At 35.3% G+C, this 21,095-nt stretch overlaps 1 protein-coding gene across 3 annotated transcripts in view; it reads left to right on the top strand.

The window, feature by feature from the left end:
- Positions 1 to 21,095, top strand: part of RPGRIP1L (RPGRIP1 like) — a 95,005-nt gene that overhangs the window by 66,161 nt on the left and 7,749 nt on the right. For all 3 annotated transcript variants that reach the window (XM_069456291.1, XM_069456292.1, XM_069456290.1), the window contains 2 exons: positions 10,121 to 10,304; positions 16,893 to 16,977. In XM_069456291.1, the coding sequence (XP_069312392.1) occupies positions 10,121 to 10,304; positions 16,893 to 16,977 (269 nt within the window). The remainder of the gene's footprint in view (positions 1 to 10,120; positions 10,305 to 16,892; positions 16,978 to 21,095) is intronic.

Raw genomic sequence — 21,095 nt, 5'->3', positions numbered from 1 at the left:
TATAAAGCCTTTTAAAACTTGTCCCTATCTTATGTCACAAAATTAAGCCTAGGAGTAGTGTCCTAGACAGACATCATTTATGACAGTTACACTGTGAATCTGAATTATCTAATGCACTGTGTAAGCAATTTAAGATCATTCAGTTTCTTTTTTTCATATTATAGATTCTGACAGCTCATAGTTAATTCTTAGAAATGTTGATCCTTAAAAGGAATCTAACAGATTTCCCAGGACTTCTACATATTACTTGGTTCTTTCTCTTTTCTTCATGTCTGTGATGTATAATTAATCATAGATTACTTCATTTTGTTTCATTTCATTTACAACATTTATGAGCTTCACTTTGTCAGTATGAAATGCTTGTCCCCTCCTTTCCTTTCCAAAGTGGCGTAATTAGTGTTAGCATCTTTTTTAACAGGCTACATAAAGTTTAGTGGCTGGATTAAATCAAGTCATTAACATAATGTGCTACTCAATTTGCCCCTATCTCTCTTCGTTTCCCGGACATCAAAGTGCCACAGAGCGCAAGTGTAATTGGGCCTTGCTGGCCTGTCAGATTCCGTCAGCCTGATGACTGCTGCTTTTGCTAAAAAGCTTCTAGGCATGATAATTAATGGCGAGGGTTGGGGGGGCAGAAGTCTGAGAAATGTAAAACTTTGGACATTTCTCTATGAATATTTTATTAATTTGAATAATCAGAAGTTAACAGTATAAATTTGATGTATAATACATTGATTAAAAGACTTGTTTCAGGTCCTCAAATAGACATCAAAACTGAAAATTTGCATCTGTCATGGCATTTATAAAAAAAGAATTAACAATCCTCCTTTCACATAATTTCTAATTTTATCATTTAAATAACGCAGGTTTCATTTTTCACAACAAAATGTATTGCCATCAACTCATAGATATCTTAAAATGTGCCCACAGGTGAGAATGGGAAATTACAGGCTGAAGGAGCAATGAACTCCTCTGTGCAGTGCATATTTACATCATTGTCTTTCTCTGTTCCTGCTAATAGCAGTTTTGTAAAAGCTGCCATATTCAATTGTTCTACATTGCAATTTCACCTGGAAACCAGGTTCTCTGAACAATGAGCTGGCATTCCCAGGTGATTGCAATAATGATGTTGGGCAAAATAGGTTTTAAAACTTTAAAAGGCAGAATGCAAAAAGCAATTCATTAATTTTAGAATTCATGTATGAAAAATTACTAAATCACTTCAGAATCAACTATGATATCCTATCAGTGGGTAAAATAAGTCCCTCCCAATGTTTTACATGTGGAAGCTTAAACTAGATAGAATGTAGGTTTTGAAATATATTTTATGTAAAACCAGAAATGTTGAATCACTCTCCTTAGAGTAATTGCTTTTAAAACTATTTTTTATGCTTTGCAACTTACTTTCTCCTACTAATAACAACATGAACATTTTCCCATAGCAGTACACTCTATTTCTTTTAACATGCATAATATTCCATTATATGACTACACCTTATTTATTTAAATAAGCCCCTTTTGATGGACCCTTAGGTTTCTATCATTTTTTGCTAAAGCAAACATATCTGGTTAAAATAAATGAACAGTTTTATACATAACAATGCTTGAAAATTTCTGTTTCCTCTCATCACACTCTTTGCTAAACTAATGGATAAGAAATTATGCCTCACTGATGATTCCATTTAAAAAGAACAAAAAAGTTATATTCATATATACATATATTTTTTTTATATGAGCATACAGACATAACATTTAGGTTTATGTAGTAAGCAAAGAAAATGTCTGGAAGGATATATGCCTAACAGTGTTAGCAGTGAATATCTCTAGGGAAGGAGTCAGTAAACAATGGCTCATGTGCCAAATCCAACCGTCCACCTATTTTTTTAAATAAAGTTTTATTGGAACACAGCTACACCCATTTATTTAAATATTGTCTATGCTGCTTTTACTCTACAAGGACAAAGTTGAGTACTTGCAACAGAGACTATACAGCCTGCAATGCCAAAAATATTTGCTATCTGGCCTTTTACTGAAAAAAAAAAAAAAAAAAGAATGCCAACGCCTAATTAGGTGATGGGATAAAATAAGGAGCTTTTATATTTTACATTTTATAATTTATATTATTGGATTATTTTTAATGATAAGCATAGATTGCCCCTAATAAGGAAGTAATTTGTTAGCTAATTCTCTACTAAAATGTTAAATGACTAAAGAACAGTTTAGTATGAATATTGTGAAGCTTTTCCATAAAGATGTTAGAAGGGGCAGTAGATGTAGATGAATCTGTTTTGGGTTAGAGCAGTGTTTTGCAAAATGTGATCCCCAAATGTCAGCATCAGCATCACCTGGGAATTTGTGAGAGATTCAAATTCTTGGGCCCCACCCCAGACCTAATCAATCAGAAGCTCTAAGGGCGGAGCTCACCGGTCCGTTTTATCAGAAGATTCTGGGGTATGCTAAAGTGTGAGAACCATCATTTTAGGGAAAAGAAGTACTTCTCAGCCTTAGCTGCACAATAGAATCACCTAGGGAGCATTTTTAATGCGAGAGCCTGAGCTCAACACAGATAAATTTGAGTCAGAATTTTATTTATAGCTCCCCCAGTAATTTTAATGTGCAGCCAAAATTGAGAACCACTGTACTACAACATCTGTTCTCAATGATGGTGAAAGTGGAATAGCATATCAAAATCACCTGAAATTGAGAGTGATTTTTAAAATTCTCTCCTTCCTTCACATTACTGCCATAGTAAACCACAGTTAATGATGGAATTGTGTCATATCCCTCAGGTGTAGTAGGACAGGAAAAAATATTCCAAACCACTGCTTTAGAACAAGCTTCCCTAATTTGCTGACCATTATAGACACAATAATTGACATGGTGTTTAAGGGACACCATGACAATGTTCTAAAAATAAGTTCTCTTAACACTAGCACAATTTTGCTGCCTATCACTGAAGTTTGCAACATTTATATTATTTAAGATAGTGCATTTTAACAGAGCATGTTAAAAAAGATAGATTACTGCCACTGATGAAAACTGGATTGTTTTGTATTGTTTGTTAAAAACTTATTACCCCCATTACCTTATTACCTTGAGTTTCTGGAGACATTGCCTTTCTGTGTATTCTTATTTCTCCCAAAGAGTTGTTATTTTAAAAAACCAAAAACTTTTCAATCAAAACTCACATGAAGAGTGGATATGATTCCTAATAAAAGGAAGCTTTGGAGCCTAGCACAAGGTCAAGGGTATTTTTTTTGAGTCTTTAAGAGGACTCTAGGTCAGGCATGTTGGCTCACGCCTGTAATCCTAGCACTCTGGGAGGCCGAGGTGGGTGGATCTCTCAAGGTCAGGAGTTCGAAACCAGCCTGAGCAAGAGCGAGACCCCGTCTCTACTAAAAATAGAAAGAAATTAGTTGAACAACTAAAAATATATAGAAAAAATCAGCCAGGCATGGTGGCTCATGCCTCTAATCCCAGCTACTCGGGAGGCTGAGACACAAGGATTGCTTGAGCCCAGGAGTTTTAGGTTGCTGTGAGCTAGACTGACGCCATGGCACTCTAGCCTTGGCAACAGAGTGAGACTCTGTCTCAAAAAAAAAAAAAAAGAAGAGGACTCTGCCCATGCCAAGCCTGATGAAAGAAGGTTGTAAGAATCACCATTAAGCAATATACATCCCTACCCTGCTTACATATAGCTCTATCAATACCAGTAGTGAGTTTGATTGTTCAAATCAACTGTTTTGAGCTTGTCTTAGAGCTCACCCTAATAAAATTTGAACCTTTGGGGACATAGACATAAATCATCGCCTTCTACTTCCATTTTGTCTCTCTTATTTTGTGACAAGGTACCAATTTCTACATACTGTGGCTCCTATAGTAGGCTTTATTTGTATTTATTTATACACATATACACATATTGTATTGTACACAAACACATATAAATTGTTTTTATGATAAAAATAATACCCATGTCGATTGGTATAACCGTTTGGAGATTAATTTAATAATCCCTTAAAGTTGAATTTCTCATACATGTTTCCCAGCAGTTCTCCCAGGGAAGCATGTGTACAAGAAAACATAAAGAATATTCAATGCAACATTGTTTATAATAGCAAAAACATAAACAACTTAACTGTTTATCAGCAGGTAGATGAATAAATAGACTACAGATTATAAATCCAATATAAATAGAATTCTATACAACAGTTAATATGAATGAATTAGATCTAAATTATAAATAAGAATAAATCTCAAAAACATAGCATTGTAAATAAGTGAAGAAACAGAAATTACAGAATGATTAATAGAGAATGATACCACTAATATAAAATCTAAAAACATAAAACAATACTATATGTTATTTATGGATATATACATAGGTAGTAGAAAATATAAAAGCATATTTGGAAATGATACAACCAACTTCAAGATAGTGGTTACCTCTGGGGAATGAGGAAGGAGGTGAAAGAATTTGGCAGTTGGTAGCTTTACCTATGTCTGAAATATTTTATTTCTTCAATGACAATGACAAAAAGGTTTGAATCAGATACAGCAAAATGGTAACATCTGTTTAAGATGGTGAGTATTGAATATGCCAGATTATTTTCTGTATTTTTCTCATATTTGAAATGTTTTATAATAAAAAAATTAAAGAAATGCCTGCCTATTTACTATAGAAATTTAGAATGAAGTTAAACTCACCTGTAATCTCACCACAGTTAGATTTAAATGTAACTGACTGAAACAAGTTGCAAAACCTTTATCATAGGCCATTCTCAGTTATGCAGTACTGTTTTTAAGGGTTGTCAGGTTGAATTAGTTTTCAGAAGCCTAACAATCCAACTCCATTGTGACTGCTGTGAGGGCTAAAACCAGAGGAAGAATTCAGAATGATCCTGTGAAGTAAAACATGAAAATTTTAAGCGTGCCAATAATAAGCCTTAGTAAACACTATGGAAAAATATGACCTAAAATGTGAGATTAGCATCAGTCAGGAAGCAATGGTGGAATGGAGCCAAAATCATGAGAGCTATAATTTATTTTTCTCTGAGAGTAATACAAGCTGTCATCACATTTCTAGATCATTCAGTCACATAACATATAGTGTCCATCTATATAGACAACTAAAAATAAATTGCATGGAGTGCTTATGTGAATGACTTCTATTACTTCTGTTCACCACAATCAAAATTTATAAATGCTCTTTTTACATGCTGATGTTGACATCGTGCTATCTAGGGAAGCTAATAGGGCAATTGATGAACAAGAAAAAAAGTACTGAGAAGAAACATTACCTGGTAACAAAAGTTCATACATACAGAGAGGAAATAAAACAGGAAAAGCCTAAAGCCAATACTGTCTAGGTAACTTCCTGTATCTGAAGGATACTAAATACACTGCAGAGGTACAGCCTGTCATGTTGCTGTAGTAATTCTGAATAGATATTATTATGCATCTATCTGAAAGGCTTTGTTTCAATCATTGTCATTTGATTCAGTATGTTACTTATACCTTTTCCCATTCTCCTGATTGAACTTGAATTTTTTTCCACTTTTTCATTATGAAACATTTCAAACATAGAGAAAAGTTGAAATAATAGTACCCTACTGCCTAGATTCAACAATACTGCCTGTATTTGAGATAGTTTATTCAATTAAAATCTAGAACAGCAAAAGTCATGTATATTTTTCAACAGCTAATAACCCACTTCCTGAAACATAGTAGCACACAATAAATATTTTTTAAGAGAAAAAGAACTAATAACTGTAGTGTTGCATAATTCTGGCAATATATAAAATACAGTCAGCCTCCTCTATTTCACTAAATATTTATGGAGAGCCTATTACATGCCCAATGCTGGGGAGAATGTTAAATATTAATAGCAGAAGATGAGTAAGTTATGGTCCTGCCCTCCAGGAGCTCACAGTCTATAGACAGAAGCAAATATGTAAACACATCCATGTAGTACAATGTGACCCAAAGGAGGAAACAACCAACTCACTCTTGGAGATCAGTAATGCTCTCATAAAGGAGAGCCTGTGTGGTTCAGGGCCTCAGATCAGTGGAATTTTATTTGTTAGAAAAGAAGATTTCAAACAGAATAAACAACAGATGCAGAAACTGAGAATGCCACAGGTTTGAGGGAATGGCTAGAGTGTAGGATAGTAGATTTTCAAGCAGATTGGTTTTTAGGAGAGAATTCTGCTACACTAAGGAGAGTTGTTGGCATTGCAGACAAACTATGAGGCACTAATCTCTACAGTGAAAGATTTATCTCTAATAGCCTCTTTAGTGCCTTACCTCTCTCACAGTCATGAGAGTAGATCCACACCCCTCTTGAGGGTGTACAGCATACCACACCAGTGATACAATGAACAATATAATATTCCCTACCATCACTGAGCTTATAGTCTCATACCACCCATCAGTCTGCTTCCAGTCTACCAACAAATTATCTTTTATGCTAATTCTTTCTATTTTCTGCCTCCTTATTCTGTCAAATTTCTGCTTTCTAATAACTAGGAAGTTACTATATTAGTTACCTTCATGAGAACCTAAAGAAGTTTCTCTAGAGATAAAAATGAGAAAAACAGTATTTTGTTTTAGTTGAACCAATGTCTGGAAATACATGCTTTCAACAACTCAGTAAATCACTGAGATATTTAGGAAGTAAAATAAACAGCCATGGGTGACCTGTAGGATATAGTGGGTATGAAAAGAATGGAAATGACAAGCAAGGATCCAGGTCTCCTGGTTGTAGTGACTAGGTGGATGGTGATGTCATCAGCTAAGGTAGGAAATTTCAGAGGATGATTGGGATTGGGGGAGATAGAAAGGAGAGATAATGAGTTAATTTCTGCCTTGCTGGGTTGGAGTTTGGTTTGATTCTTAATCTTCATACATAATCTAGTTGAACTTTTGATTCACAGGGACTTGAACACAACCAGAATTGTTCCAATGTTGAAAAATGAATTGTCTAGCACCATTAGTCAAAATTTATGATGTTTGGAAAATTCCTTATTCAGAGCTTGCTTCCCTAAATATATACTATTGAGAACTAATCCCTTTTTGGATTTAAGTTGATTCATGTAGCATCAAATGAATGAAAAAATTATAACTGATAACTTCTGCCAATCATATTGGTCAGAGAATTAAAAAAGAACACATGATAGACATAATGGCAATAGTAGGAGAATACCCAAAAAAGAAAAAACTGGACCAGAAAGAAGATAAACATCATAAAAAGAATTTTAAAGTTCTTTTATATCTTTGGATATTACAGTAGGTTTTCCTTTTTGTTGTTGTTTTGGATCTTTTTGCTTTTGTTATTTTGTTTTCGGTTTTTTGGCTGTAATCCAAGTATCTACTTTTATCTAGAATTATATTTTAAACTTTAAAGAGTTCCATGTAGTCTTATTTGACAGCTTAAGTTGGTTCTTACAGTAATGCAAGTTTTCATATGGGGATTCTATAGCTAATATATTATTAATAAAATAACCACTTATAAATTTTATTCCCCTGCTATTTAAATGTTCATTTGTCTCTTTATTAGGTTCTGTGATAAACAATTTTAAACTCCTGTCTTCACAAAGTAGAAATAAGCATGAATATCTCTTTTTCCTTTTTATAGCTATTTTTCTTTCATTCTTTTGTGCAAAAACATGAATGTTTTATAAAATGTTATTGTTATAACAATCTAAGTTTGTCAAATTCCAAGTTATGTAATAGACTTAATTATATATTATGCTACAGTTGGATCAGAATTATGTATGTGTGTACAGTATTTTTATAACCACAATACATTTTAAGGAAAAAATAATATTTAAAATATTTTCTTCACCATGTAGTCTTCGGCGAGCAGTGAAGGGGTTTTCTGAAGTAAGATTAGACAATAGAGCCAACTTCATTTTTTATGCACGTGAACGGAGAGGGCTTGAGGTTATTAGTTGAAACCGAGTAACCTTTCCAGGCTTTCATCTCTTTCTTTTCAAATTTGAATATGAAAAGCATATTCAAGTCAAAGACCATCACTTTAATGACATTTGGCAGTCATTTGATTTATTAGGTTTTAGAAAAAATTTTCCTTTAAATATTTCATCATACTATGCTAATCCTAGTAATATTGCCAGCTGCAGCCTTGTACCTGTATTAGTGGAGACAGAATGGTGTGGAATTTTCTCTGTCATCCTAGTAAAATTTCCATGAATCTACTGAATAATAAAATAACCTTATTGAAATATTCAGATTTGGGTTTTTAGTTAAAGTGTCTTAGAATACATAATAAAAGAAAATGTCTTTTGAAAGAAGGGGGTAAAATTACTTCATCAAATATTGAGGGGGTTTGACAGCAATGGAAATTGTTCTTTATGGAAATAGTTTTACAATAGGACACTTATGCTTTTCAATTTGATTAATTATATACTTTGAAATATCTAAGTAATCACTATGGTGAATTTGCACGCTGATTTACATTAAACAATGAATTCATAAAAGCATGTCATATAAACAGGTCTCATTTTCAGGTTTCTCTAATTATTATTTGAAGTTATATAATTTACAGTAGGATGTCTCTGAATTTAGTAAAGAAGGATTTTGATAATAAAGAACAAATCTTGAATTGTAAAAAACAAATTTAACTGAGGAATTTTTTTGGTGGATCTAATTTTTAAATCCCAGTCTGTTAATTATCTGAAGTCATTACTCAAGGAAACATTTGTACTCCCATGGTAATATCTTTTTTTTTTTTTCATCTTGTATATATTTTTCTTAATTTCAGAATATTACAGTGGTACAAGTATTTCGGTTACATGGATTATTTTTGTACTGCTTGAGTCAAAGTTATAAGGGTTCCCATCACCCAGATAGTGTACATTGTACCCATTAGGTATGATTTCACCCAACCCCTCCTCCCCGCTCCCACCTGCAGGATTTCCATTGAGTTTTTACTTCCATCTGTGCACATGAGTGCTGATCCAATTTAATAGTGAATATATGTGGTGTTTGTGTTTCCATTCTTGCAATACTTAATTTAGGAGAATGGTCTCCAGTTCCATCCAGATTATTGCAAAAGATATTAATTCATTCTTTATGGCTGAGTAGTACTCCATGGTGTACATATACTACATTTTGCTAATCCACTCATGAGTTGATGGGCACTTTGGTTGATTCCACATCTTTGCAATTGTCAATTGTGCTGCAATAGACATTTTTGTGCAAGTGTCTTTTTGATAAAATGACCTTTTTTCCTTTTAGTAAATACCCAGTAGTGGGATTGCTGGATCAGATGGTAGATCTACTTCTAGTTCCTTTTGAGGAATTTCCATACTATTTTCCACAGAGGTTGCGCTAGTTTGCAGTCCCACCAACAGTGTATCAGTGTTCCTCTCTCTCCGCATCCACACCAGCATCTATTGCACCAAAATCTAAGCAATGATTAAAGTGAAATTTAAGCAAACAAATATCATTTTAGTTGTTAATTCTGTAAAACTGAAATAAAAAATAAATTATGAGAAAATATACTTGTTAAATTAGATGTAACATTTGTTTCTTTTGTTTGAAAATGTATTACTTATTGAATGAAATATGTTAGGGCAGAATATATGAGAGAATGAACTGTAGTTTCTGCTCTAGTTATTATAGATTCATACAGCTACATATATTACCATAATACCTATAAAGTGTTCAACAGGCTTTGATCTCTGAATAACTGAAACTTTCTCAGGTACTGTAGATTAAATAAAAGCAGTGGTAAACATGTACTTCATTACATAGTTTGAAACAGGGCCAACTGATACTTGTCATTCTGAAAGCAATCGGAGATGAAGATCTCATAATCTTCACTCCTGATAGACTACTAGTGGGGTATTTATAGCCTCAAATGTAAATCGGGAGACTATTGCCATGACACTGTTAACTTCACACCCTGGGGCATTAGAATCTCATTCTCTCTCTCTCTGTCATGAATAATCTATCATGTGTAACACAGTAGTGTACTTTGTGTTCAAGAAAAGAAACCCATCGGCCTTCGTGTTTTATTCAAAATTGATAATGGAAAAGAATAAAGGATCTTTTTGTTTGTTTCATTTCTTTATTGTTTTTGGTTTTGTTCTTTAAACAGACATCAGAAAAAATTCGGATTGAGATCATAGCTCTAAGCCTCAATGATTCTCCAGCAACCATGGATGACACTATCCAACGGCTATTCATTGAGTGCCGATTCTATAGTCTTCCTGCTGAAGAGACACCTGTGTCACTTCCCAAACCCAAGAGTGGGCAATGGGTCTACTATAACTATAGCAATGGTATGTATGATTCCTTTCTAATATAGACTCTTATGTTTGTCCTTTTTTATCTTTGAAGGAAGCTGAAGGAACAAGGAGAAAGTTTAATTCTCTAATGTTCACATAACCTCACGTAAGTCTTGTCAGAATAGATTAATAAAAGTCAAACATGTAGCATAAAGATTAAGAAAATAAAGCTGAAGTAATACTAAAGAGGAAAAAAATGGGAAAACAATGTTTCTAAATGTTCCTGCTATATAATAATATCAACAGAAAAATGCCACCTCGGTCGGCAATTGAATTTAATTGAAATATATGATATTTCAAATGAAAACAAAGTACTAGTGTTTTAATCATGTGATTCAAACCATTCAATGGCTTAATTTTTCTCTTTCTGATCAATGTCCTCACATGGAAGTTTTTACAATATATGCATATATCTCTCCCAGTGCCTAGATGTTCAGGATTCTAACTGAGTGAAGCATAAATTCTTATGATGCCATTTCATCATATAGCCCACACGTCCATTTATAGCAGCAGGCAGGTTTTCTCTGTTAGGGCTTGATCTATCAGCCCACAGACATGTAAGTATGGAGCAGCACAGACCCAATAGGCACCCTGTAAATTCTTAATCAACTTTAAGGAATTTTTAAGAATACTGTGTGATCATCATTATCTAATTAGAGAAGAATAAAAAATTGTATCAAGCCACCATGACCCTAATTTAAAACTGCTTAGTAAGTTCTTCGAGAGCCCTATATTAAAACAAACCATAAAGATGGAATGTCATATTATCTTTAGCAGAACAGGCCATCTCATGCTAGTTGAACACACTATTTTCTACCACCAATCTTAGAAATTGCATTTTAATCAACATGGATAATCATGCTCTTGTATCAGCAGGATTGCAAATGCTCATGGTTACCTTTTTTTTTTTTTTTTTTGGCATCTGGCATTTTTAGAAATACGTTCATTGCTCAAGACAGTAAGCTTGAATATCCAGAGATCTGGTCTTGTGGCTAGTCCTCCCTGTATCCACAATTTGTGCTAATATATAAACTCAAGCAAGATGTTTAAATTTCATGATTCCTTATCTAAAAAATAAAGTGTTTTCTAAGATCCTTTCTAGCTCAAATTTTATTATAACAGATTGGTTGGGAAATCACATAGAAATAAGTAGTTTGATCAGGGCAAGAATCTGATTCCACCTTCATTTCATTCATTTGATAGAAAAGAAACATTTCCAAAAATATTTTCTCAGGCTTCCTAGAGAGGCTAAATTGCAAAGTACTAGGAAAGTAAACCATATCAAAGTATAATTAGTAATGAAAGAACTGTTCAGTCAACCAATTTTAATGAAGATCCTCCAAGAAAAGAGACAGACAACTTTGGCTTTTGTATTATTCTTTGTAAAAGTCAGCAGTGGAATATTTGGCTGGACTGGCAACAAAATTGTTTTTTAGAAATTGATTGTGCATTGAGAAACTTGGCTATGTAGGGAAACAGATGTTTCCATTTGCTTAAAGAGCAATGCAAATCCTTCTTTGGATCAAATCTGTGATACATGCTCAAGTGTCCTGAATTTTATGCATTCTCACATGGTTACTTCTAGGTCTGTTTGGGGGTTTTGGTTGGTTGGTTGGTTGGTTGGTTGTGGATTTTTGTCTGTTTTTTCACTTCACTGCAAAGTACCTTACTGTCTAATTGGTATTTTAAGAGTTGCTTATGTAAACATTTGATAGCAGCAAGCAAACCAATAATCTATTAGAAATGAATTTAGTAAAAGTGTCTACTGTACCTCTCTTAAGCTTCTCTACCTTCCTAATGAGATTTGACTATGTAGAATTTTTAAGGTTAATTGAAAAGAATTTTAAGGAGATTAGAAGCAAACTGTTAATAATGTAGTTTTATATCTATTATATCTCAAAAATGAAGTCCTAGGTCATCAGCAAATTTGAGAAATAATTAATATTAACCTCATTGAAGGTTTTATTTTATTTTTCATATAGTGTGACATAATGAAAATGTTTATTTTTAAATTATTATATTTGTATTTCCATTGCAGGGGGATCTCCTTGAATCTTTGGTTAATAAGTAACTATCTTATCTAATTATTATAATGATTTGCCATTCACTTGTTACTTGATATAGAAGGTCAATATAATGTAGCCTTACATCTTCCAAATCTCATTAAGTGTTAATGAAAGTAATTTTATTTCCAAACTGACTTTTTAATTCAAATGGAAAATTTAGAGGACAATTAGTACATGCTATCTCCTGTTTGAACACCATACTGGTAGAGAGGTTAGCTGAACCCAGCAATGATTTTACCCTGCGTTGTGACTGGAATCTATACAAAAGGGATTTGTATTCTGAGGCCTAAATTAGGTACATAAAATGAGAGGTACAGACTAATGATCCCCTGGATTATTCGTAATTGAATTCAGTCTTTATTAAGAGGTGTTAGTTCACCTACACCAAGAAATATATCTTCTTAAGGCTACTAACACTGAAAAAACTAACATTGAAGACATTGATAGCAAGAACAAAACATTTGTATTGGCCCTGAGAATTTTGCTTGGAGAATGCTGAGAAAGCAAGAAAATAGTTTGGAGAAAAAAACAAGATTAATGATGGATCTGAAGAATGTTGTCTGGGCCAAATAAAGCCTTCTAGGGAATTGACAGTGGGAAGAAAAAAGATTAATGAAATCATCCAAAGTTTTTATGAAACATACAGATCTGGGCCCCTAGTCTCTGGGGATTGAACAGTCTATCTTTTGGAACAATTAAAGTTTAATTCAGAAGATAAAGAGGATGTAGAACATCAGATTTTGTTACTAATAGGAGGAGAAATTTGGCAAAGATAAGGATTATGGGGATGATAACACTTTAATATAAAAGTTATCTGAAATTCAAGGTTATCAACCCTCTATAATTAAGCCATCTGCATTTCTTACTTCTGCCATATGACACTGATAGAGAATATAAGGATTTCTGCAACCTGCAGAAGTGAGGGATATGTTTTTAATGGTAGACAACCTGAAGACCAACTTAAGTATTTAGACTACTGGTTTGTATCCTTTTTGAAATATATGCTTTCAGGAACTTTGTGTCAAAATCTATCAAGTCCTAAACAAATATGATTTCTAAGGGGAATTAACGGTAAATAGCTTAACTTTTGGAGAGTTCTGATACTTTAATAATTGCCAGAGTAGCTTTTTAAGGAGGTATTTGAATTTCTAAAATTGTAAATTTTTTAACTATCTAGAATTTCAGAACACCAAATGAATCATGCTGTTCATAGGATCATAGGATCATGACCTAATCGGAGGGGGCCAAAGTGTTCCTATTTCCCACAGTGTTTAACACAAAAGTGTTCACTAGTTCCTGATCCATTTTAAAAATTGAGCAAAAGAGTATTGGGCTAAACAGTGGTTCTCAATGTGTGGTTCTCAATGTGTGGTACCTGACCACCTGCAGCAAGTGGGAAGTTGCAATCTTCAGCCCTACCCCAGACCTGCTGAACCAGAAATTCTGGAAATAGAGCTTAGTAATCTATATTGTAATAAACCCTCCAAGGGATTCTGATACACATTAAAGACTGAAAACCGCTAGGCTAGATTAAGATGTCCAATCTAGTCCCTGTGTGTGCAAGCAGGAGAGCCGTAGTTCTAATTTGATACACCTTTGGAGAGCTAAGCTTATTGGTAATGACCTAGAGTTTTCTCAGAAAAAAATTTAAAAAATTTTTCCACCAAGAGATTGTATTGAATGCACCTAGATGAGGTATTTCTAAGCAATATTCCTCTCTAAACAAGTGAAAAGAAAATGAGGTGGCTTCCCTTGATACTGTTATGGAACTCTCTCTCTCACACTCTAGCCTTGTGCTAACAAAATGACTACAGCTAAAATAACAGGGAAAGTTTTGGCTTCATATGGGAAGAGTTAAATAGCATAGAAGTTAAGAGGGCAGGCTCTGGAGGAAGACATTGCTGGATTCAGATTCTGGCTCTGCTGCTTTCTACCTAGGTGGCCTTGTGCAAATTACTAACCTTCTCTGGGTCTGTTTCCTTGTCTGTAAAATGAAGGTCAGCATGGTTCTGAACCCACATGATTGCAGTAAAAGTATTGAGTGTAGTACCTTGTACATAAACATCACTCAATAAATAGTGGCTATCGTTATTTTTATCTATGTTAAGAGAATCAGAAATACAGTGTTCTGAGCAACTGGATGAAGGAGAAGCACAAGGAATAGGAATCCCCAGATATACCATTTTTCTTACCAATTTCAATGGTAATGATATTTTCTAAGAAAAGTTAAACATAGAATTATCATATGATCCAAGAATTCCACTTACAGGTATATACCAAAAAGAACTGAAATTGAGGACTCCAATATTTGTATACCCATGTTCATAGTAGCATTATCCATAATAGCCAAAAGGTGGAAACAGCCCATATGTTCATCACAGGATAAGTAGATAAATAAAATGTGGCATATACACACAATAGAATATTATTCAGCCTTAAAAAGGAATGAAATTTGATACATACTACAACATGGATGAACCTTGAAAACATCAATGCTAAGTGAAATAAGCTAGACACAAAATACTGTATGATTCCACTTATATGAGGTATGTAAAGTAGTCAGATTCATAGAAACAGAACATAGAATGGCGGTTACCAGGAGCTGGGAGAAGGAAGGAAGGGAGAGTCACTGTTCAGTGGGTATAGCGTCTCAGTTTGGGAGGATGAAGAAGTTCTGGAAATGGATAGCGGTGATGGTTGAACCACAATGTGAATGTACATAATGCCACTGAACTGTACACTTAAAAATGGCTAAAATGATAAATTTTATGTTATGTGTCTTTTACCACAATAAAAAAATTTTTAAGCCATTGAAATTCATCAAAACTGGTCTAGGTTTAATTGAATGACACTTTATTTGGACAGTGGCCTTTGAAATTGTCTTTCCTTTTGTTTTTTAGCCACCGAGATTACCCTTATCTTCAAACAATGTAAACCAGTATGGCATAAAAGCTTTAGAACTCTGAGGTAAAAAAAAAAAAAAAAAAAAAAAATATGGTATACCACATCCTGAATTGGCGATTAACAGCAAAAACCAAAAAAAAAAAAAAAAAAAAAAAAAAAATCCCATTAAAAAAAAAGTCCCCATTTGCCTTTGTGTACTGGCAACCTCTAAAAAATAAAGCATTGTCTCCCAACATTAGTGGAACTCATCTATTAGCATGATGTTTTGGCATTAATAGATAAAACAAAATACTCTGAACCCTTTATCTTTATTGATTTCTGTAAATCTCAGTAACCTATATAACTAGTCACAATTACTAATATGATATCATGCAAAGAGCAATAAGCTAGGTGTCGCTGCTTGACCTTGATCATCCAGAGTTGGTTATTGTGTCTTCAGTGATTCCTACTTCTCATAACCCACTAACCCACCCCTATTCTGACACCTTTATGTCTCCCACTCTGTGTGCCTAACTCAGTGCCATGCACATCTTTGGTTCTCATTTAATATTCGCTCAACTGAGCCGAACAACTAAATGAGTTGATAGCATCATAATTTGGGATTGAACTAAAATTATCCAGGGAAACATTTTGAATATGAAATATATTTATTCTTGGCAGAGCCTAAGGAGAACTGGCTTTAGAATTATCATGATTTCTTTTACCTTTTGTGCACTTTTGATCAGGGATAATCTTTAAATTGCGATCTGGTCACAGGGGAGCCTTTATGTCCAAAATGGCATCTGAAAAAGAAACATCTTCAGAATCTAAGGCATGGCTGAAAGTCTGCCAAGCTGAGAAAAAAAATAATCAGGATGAAAACTGGAAAATTTGCACTCTAAGATGCCATTTTCCCAAAGTGCGGGTACCTACTTACACTGTCAAGGGTTTACCGTCTTGTTCCTGGTGAGACTTTAGATCAGTTATCTAATCTCATATTTCAGCTAAGTGAAATCTGGCCACATTCCTGTATGCCAACGTGTAACTTTAAAACAAAAGACAAATGTCACACCCTAAAAAGCCCTTCTCCCCCTTCCTGCATGTTTCTCTCCCATACCCTTCACCCATGCACCAGCAGACCTCAGCCTGTGGATTTCCTCAACTCAATATACTAGATGCCTCTTTTATTGCATGTTGTGGCAGGAGAGAAGGATTAAATTACAGAGGCTGTCAGGAAGGACAAGCACTCTGCCATACATTATCATTATCACTTGCTTCTTGGGTGAAAGAGAATGCAGTAAATCCCTCAAATACAAAGCAATAAAGACCGTTGGCTTTTACTGTCATGACTGCCAGCGCCATTAACAGACAGTGACAGTGATGTGGCACTCTTAGATGTTGCTTGTATCTTTTCTGACAGTGTGCACATAAACCTGCCAGTGACATGACATTAGATCACATGACTATTCAGATTTGATTCTGGTTTCTGGAGCTGTTTTCTTTTCCCAGGCATACAAGTGAGGTGGCATGACTTGCGTCTTTAAAAACAGGTATTTATAAAATACAGAATGGTACTAATGTAGCATATTCCTGAGTGACTTCCTTTTGTGGAATTTTTTTTCTTTTGGTATAGTGATCTACGTGGATAAAGAAAACAACCAAGCAAAGAGAGACATCTTAAAAGCTATACTACAAAAACAAGAGATGCCTAACAGAAGGTACATTTAAGCGTTCCAAGTTATGTACTGGTTTATACAAAGTAGATCTCTGTAGCATTGTGTGGTCAAAAAAGCACAAGATGAGGAATCAAAACCTGGGTTCTCTTACTCACTCTGTCCTTGAATGAGTGCATGACCTCTCTGAGTCTCTTTCCTTCTAGAAATATAGTGGCCCTGCCTACCTTACAGAGTAACTGTAAGAATCCAATAGGATTTTGAAAACCAAAAGACTGTACAGTATATATAAAGTACCATATTGCCATTCACGTGTAACTGTAAAGAGCGTAGCAGGTTGAACGGAAGGTGCACTCGGGAGTCACAAGGCCTAGATATAAATTCTCGTTCCATCGCTTACTAGCTGTCCAACCTCAGACAAGTTACTTAACCTCCCTGAGCCTCGTTTTATTCATCTGCAAAATGGAAATAATAATATCATATAGGGTTGTTGTGAGTACTAAATGAGATAACAAAGTAACACAGATCAAAAAGTACCCAACACATAGTGCACAATGAGTGTTCATTGCAATCATTGTAAGTAGTAGTGATAGTAATATTATTATTTGTAATAGCTCATCAGCCTTTCAGCCTAACTAGTATCTTGCTATCCCTGTTTAATAATTCATGATTTCATATTTAATGCATTTTATTCTAATTTGAATAGGATAATTTGCAATTCTGGTTCAGTAGAGAAAATATATCCTTTTCAGAAGAAAAAGAAAAACCTGATCTTAATAAGTTAGTGCTTCTGTCCCAGGAGTTTGAGGAGTTCTAATATCTAAGTGCTGCTAGTTAACCCCTTAGCTGGGTTTCTCCAATGCCTCTTTGCTGGCTCTCTTCCCTCGGCCTGGGTAGACCCTTTGTATCTCTGTTATCCTCTTCTCTTTCCTTTATGACTCACGGATGATACAGCCTCTCGCTGACTCAGTAACAGCGCCTACCCTGCCACCCAGTGAGACTCAAGTTCTTTCCTTTCCAAGAGGCCATAAAGTGAATGCTAAAGACGTTTTCAAAAGAGCTTCCAAACTAGCATTTTATCTTTTATTTCGAGACGAGAGACTGGAATTCTTAGCTCTTGGTATCTGATAATAGTTTTTTTCATCACCTCCTGAAATACATCATTTCTTTGGATCCTGTTTTTACTTCCGAAGAAGGGATGGTAAAAACCTGTTAGGCATGAGGTTCTACTTTTCCAAGGGTGATAATCACTCAAGTTTTACTTATTTACTTTGTATACTTCAGCTTCTTTCAAAGATCCCTTTAAAACCACCAATCCCCTCGGGTTATCCCGGATCACTAGTGAATAACCAGCACTGGCCATGGCATCTGCGTCCTTACGATCACCAAGCTGGGTCCTGACTGACCAGGACTGAGTTGTGTTCCCATGGACAAGTCCTGGGCTGAGACTCAGTAGTGTATTCAGTCTTGTTTGTCTGCCTCTGTGTTCTTTTTGTTTGTGGAATGTTAGAACATATTGTGACACACTGGGAGAGAACAATCTTGTTTCCTCAAAAGTGTTTATAAAAAAAATAGGAAGGGCCAGTCACAGCTAATCCCAGCACTTTGGGAGGCCAATGGGGGGGAGCATTGTTTGAGGCCAGGAGTTCAAGACCAGCCTGGGTCTTGAACTTAGGGAGACACTGCCTCTACAAAAAACGGAAAAAATTAGCCAGATGTGGTGGTATGCACCTGTAGTCTCAGCTACTCAGGAGGCTGAATCAGGAGGATCACTTGAGCCCAGGTGTTTGAGATTGCAATGAGCTATGATGACACCACTGCACTCTAGCCTCTAGCCGCTAGCCTGGGTGACAGAGCAAGACTCTGTCTCAAAAAAAAAAAAAAAAAATTAAAAGGCAAATTCTGCTTTCATGTTAGACCTGCCTTTCCTCAGAGGACCCACTTATTTATACCAGAATAGTTTTAAAAAGAAGAAAAAGGAAAAGTCCACAGTAACTATAATGACTTCCACTCTCTTATCATTTGTCTAAAAATCTCCAGACACCTCCCAGAGACACAAATGTTCATGTCATTTTTGAGAAAAACTGAGTGAGGCATTGCAAAGTGATTGACTCAGAGCTTCCAACCATTGACTGACTGCCTGGGCGTCACTGTGTTCCCCTGACCAGCGTGGGAGAGGATGGCCCCACTGACTTTTCTCCCTCAACAGTGTCACTTTACTAAGGGAAAAAGGAAGTTTACATTTACATTTCCCACAGCCAATTTTTATTCCAGCAAATGTTCTCACCCTTTTTAAATACTCAGAAATCACTTTACTTCACATTACTCAAAGTAGCTCCTATTACAGTTCATGAGAATTCATTTTCTTAGCCAGTAACCCTGTTGAATATTAGTGACAACTTACAAAGCCACAGTGAGAGACGTTTGACCAGTCTTCCCTGACATGTCTAAAATTATAGACATTGTGTATTGAATTGTATATAGTACCTTTGCTAGCCAGCCCACACTGTATTTGCAAATGTACAAGTGTCACTTTAAAAGGAAGATAACACATTGAAATGGGCCTTTAGATATCATTTATTTGAAGTCATAGTTTAACACTGACTTAAGTTTCCTTTTTGGTTTTATTTTTTTTTTTTTTTTGTTTTCTCTTTAGCAGTGTTCTATTGAGCACTTGGGAAAGATAGACTATAATAAGTAAACAAACTAATTACCTATTTCAATAAGTACCAAGAGAAAATTAAACGAGTTAAATATCAAAATAGAAAGTAACAGTGAAGGCACGTCTGGGGAGGTGATATTTAAGCGGGTGGTTCATGAAGGATGGAGAGAACCCAATCAAGTCACAGAGCCCAGAGAAGATCATTCCAGGCAGAGGGAATCCCAGGCATGAGGAATATAGAGAGGTGTGTTCTAGGAGCAGGCAGGGGAGTTTAGCAAGGCTGGTCTCATTGAGAAGTGGAAAGTCACTGGAGAGAGGAGAGTGGGAGGTGGGAGCAGCCTAGGTAGCACTTCCTGTTTTTACCTCCACCTGGGTACGTGGCACCTGCCCCAAGTGCATATCCAGGGCGGCAAGCCAGACTGTGAGCCTCTTCAAGACATGAACAATGTTGCACCTCTTTGTTTTGACAGGGTTAAAGGTTAACCTGTAAGATTTGTGTTTGTATGTACAGTTTGGCTAGGGCCAAACTGATTTATTATTATTTGTTAATTATTTTAGTTTTAGTTTTTAAATAATTTTAGTGTACTTTTCCTCCCTTTTCAGGTTAACTTTATAGTTTCCTTTTTTGTTTTGGTTTGGTTTGGTTTGGGTTTTTGTTTTTTTGTTTGTTTGTTTGTTTGTTTGTTTTGAGACAGAGCTCACTCTATTGCCCTGGCTAGAGCCCAGTGGTATCATCATAGCTCACTGCACCCAAGTGACCCTCTTGCCTCAGCCTCCCAAGTAGCTGGGACTACAGGCATGTCCCACCATGCCCGGCTAATTTTTTCTATATAGATTTTTAGTTGGCCATATAATTTCTTTCTATTTTTAGTAGAGACGGGGTCTCGCCCTTGCTCAGGCTGGGTCTTTCAAGTACTTTTAATTCCTCATCTCTCCTTATTCATTCTAGGAAAATTTGCTTCATCATCATTTGTTTTATTTAATTGAATGATCAATGTATAATTTGGGAATTTTAAGTTCTCAATTGAAACAAGCTTTTCCCACGCCAGCTTTTTCTCTCCCTTTAAAAATATAGAAGTGCCAGGCATGGTGGTTTACACCTGTAATCCCAGAACTTTTGGAAGGTTGAGGTGGGAGGATTCCTTGAGGCCCAGGAGTTCGAGACCAGTCTGGGCAATATAAGGAAACCCCATCTCTACAAAAAAAAAAAAAAAATTTTTTTTTAATTATCCAGGTATGATGGCATGTGCCTGTATTCCTAGCTACTCAGGAGGCTGAGGTGGGAGGATCACTTGAGCCCAGGAGTTGGAAGTTACAGTGAGCTATGTGCCACTGCACTCCAGGCTGAGTAACAGAGCAGGACCCTGTCTCAAAAAAAAAAAAAAAAAAGTAGAAGTGTAAACAGCCCTACCAATATTAAAAATAAAAGAGCAAACATTTACTCAGTGCTTACTATGTTCCAGGCACTATTTACTCATATCATCTCATTTGATCCTCACAA

This window comes from Eulemur rufifrons, chromosome 23 (assembly GCF_041146395.1).
Source record: "Eulemur rufifrons isolate Redbay chromosome 23, OSU_ERuf_1, whole genome shotgun sequence".
Lineage (NCBI taxonomy): Eukaryota > Metazoa > Chordata > Mammalia > Primates > Lemuridae > Eulemur > Eulemur rufifrons.
Note: the sequence above shows the minus strand (reverse complement) of the source record. Positions and strands in the feature narration are given on the sequence as shown.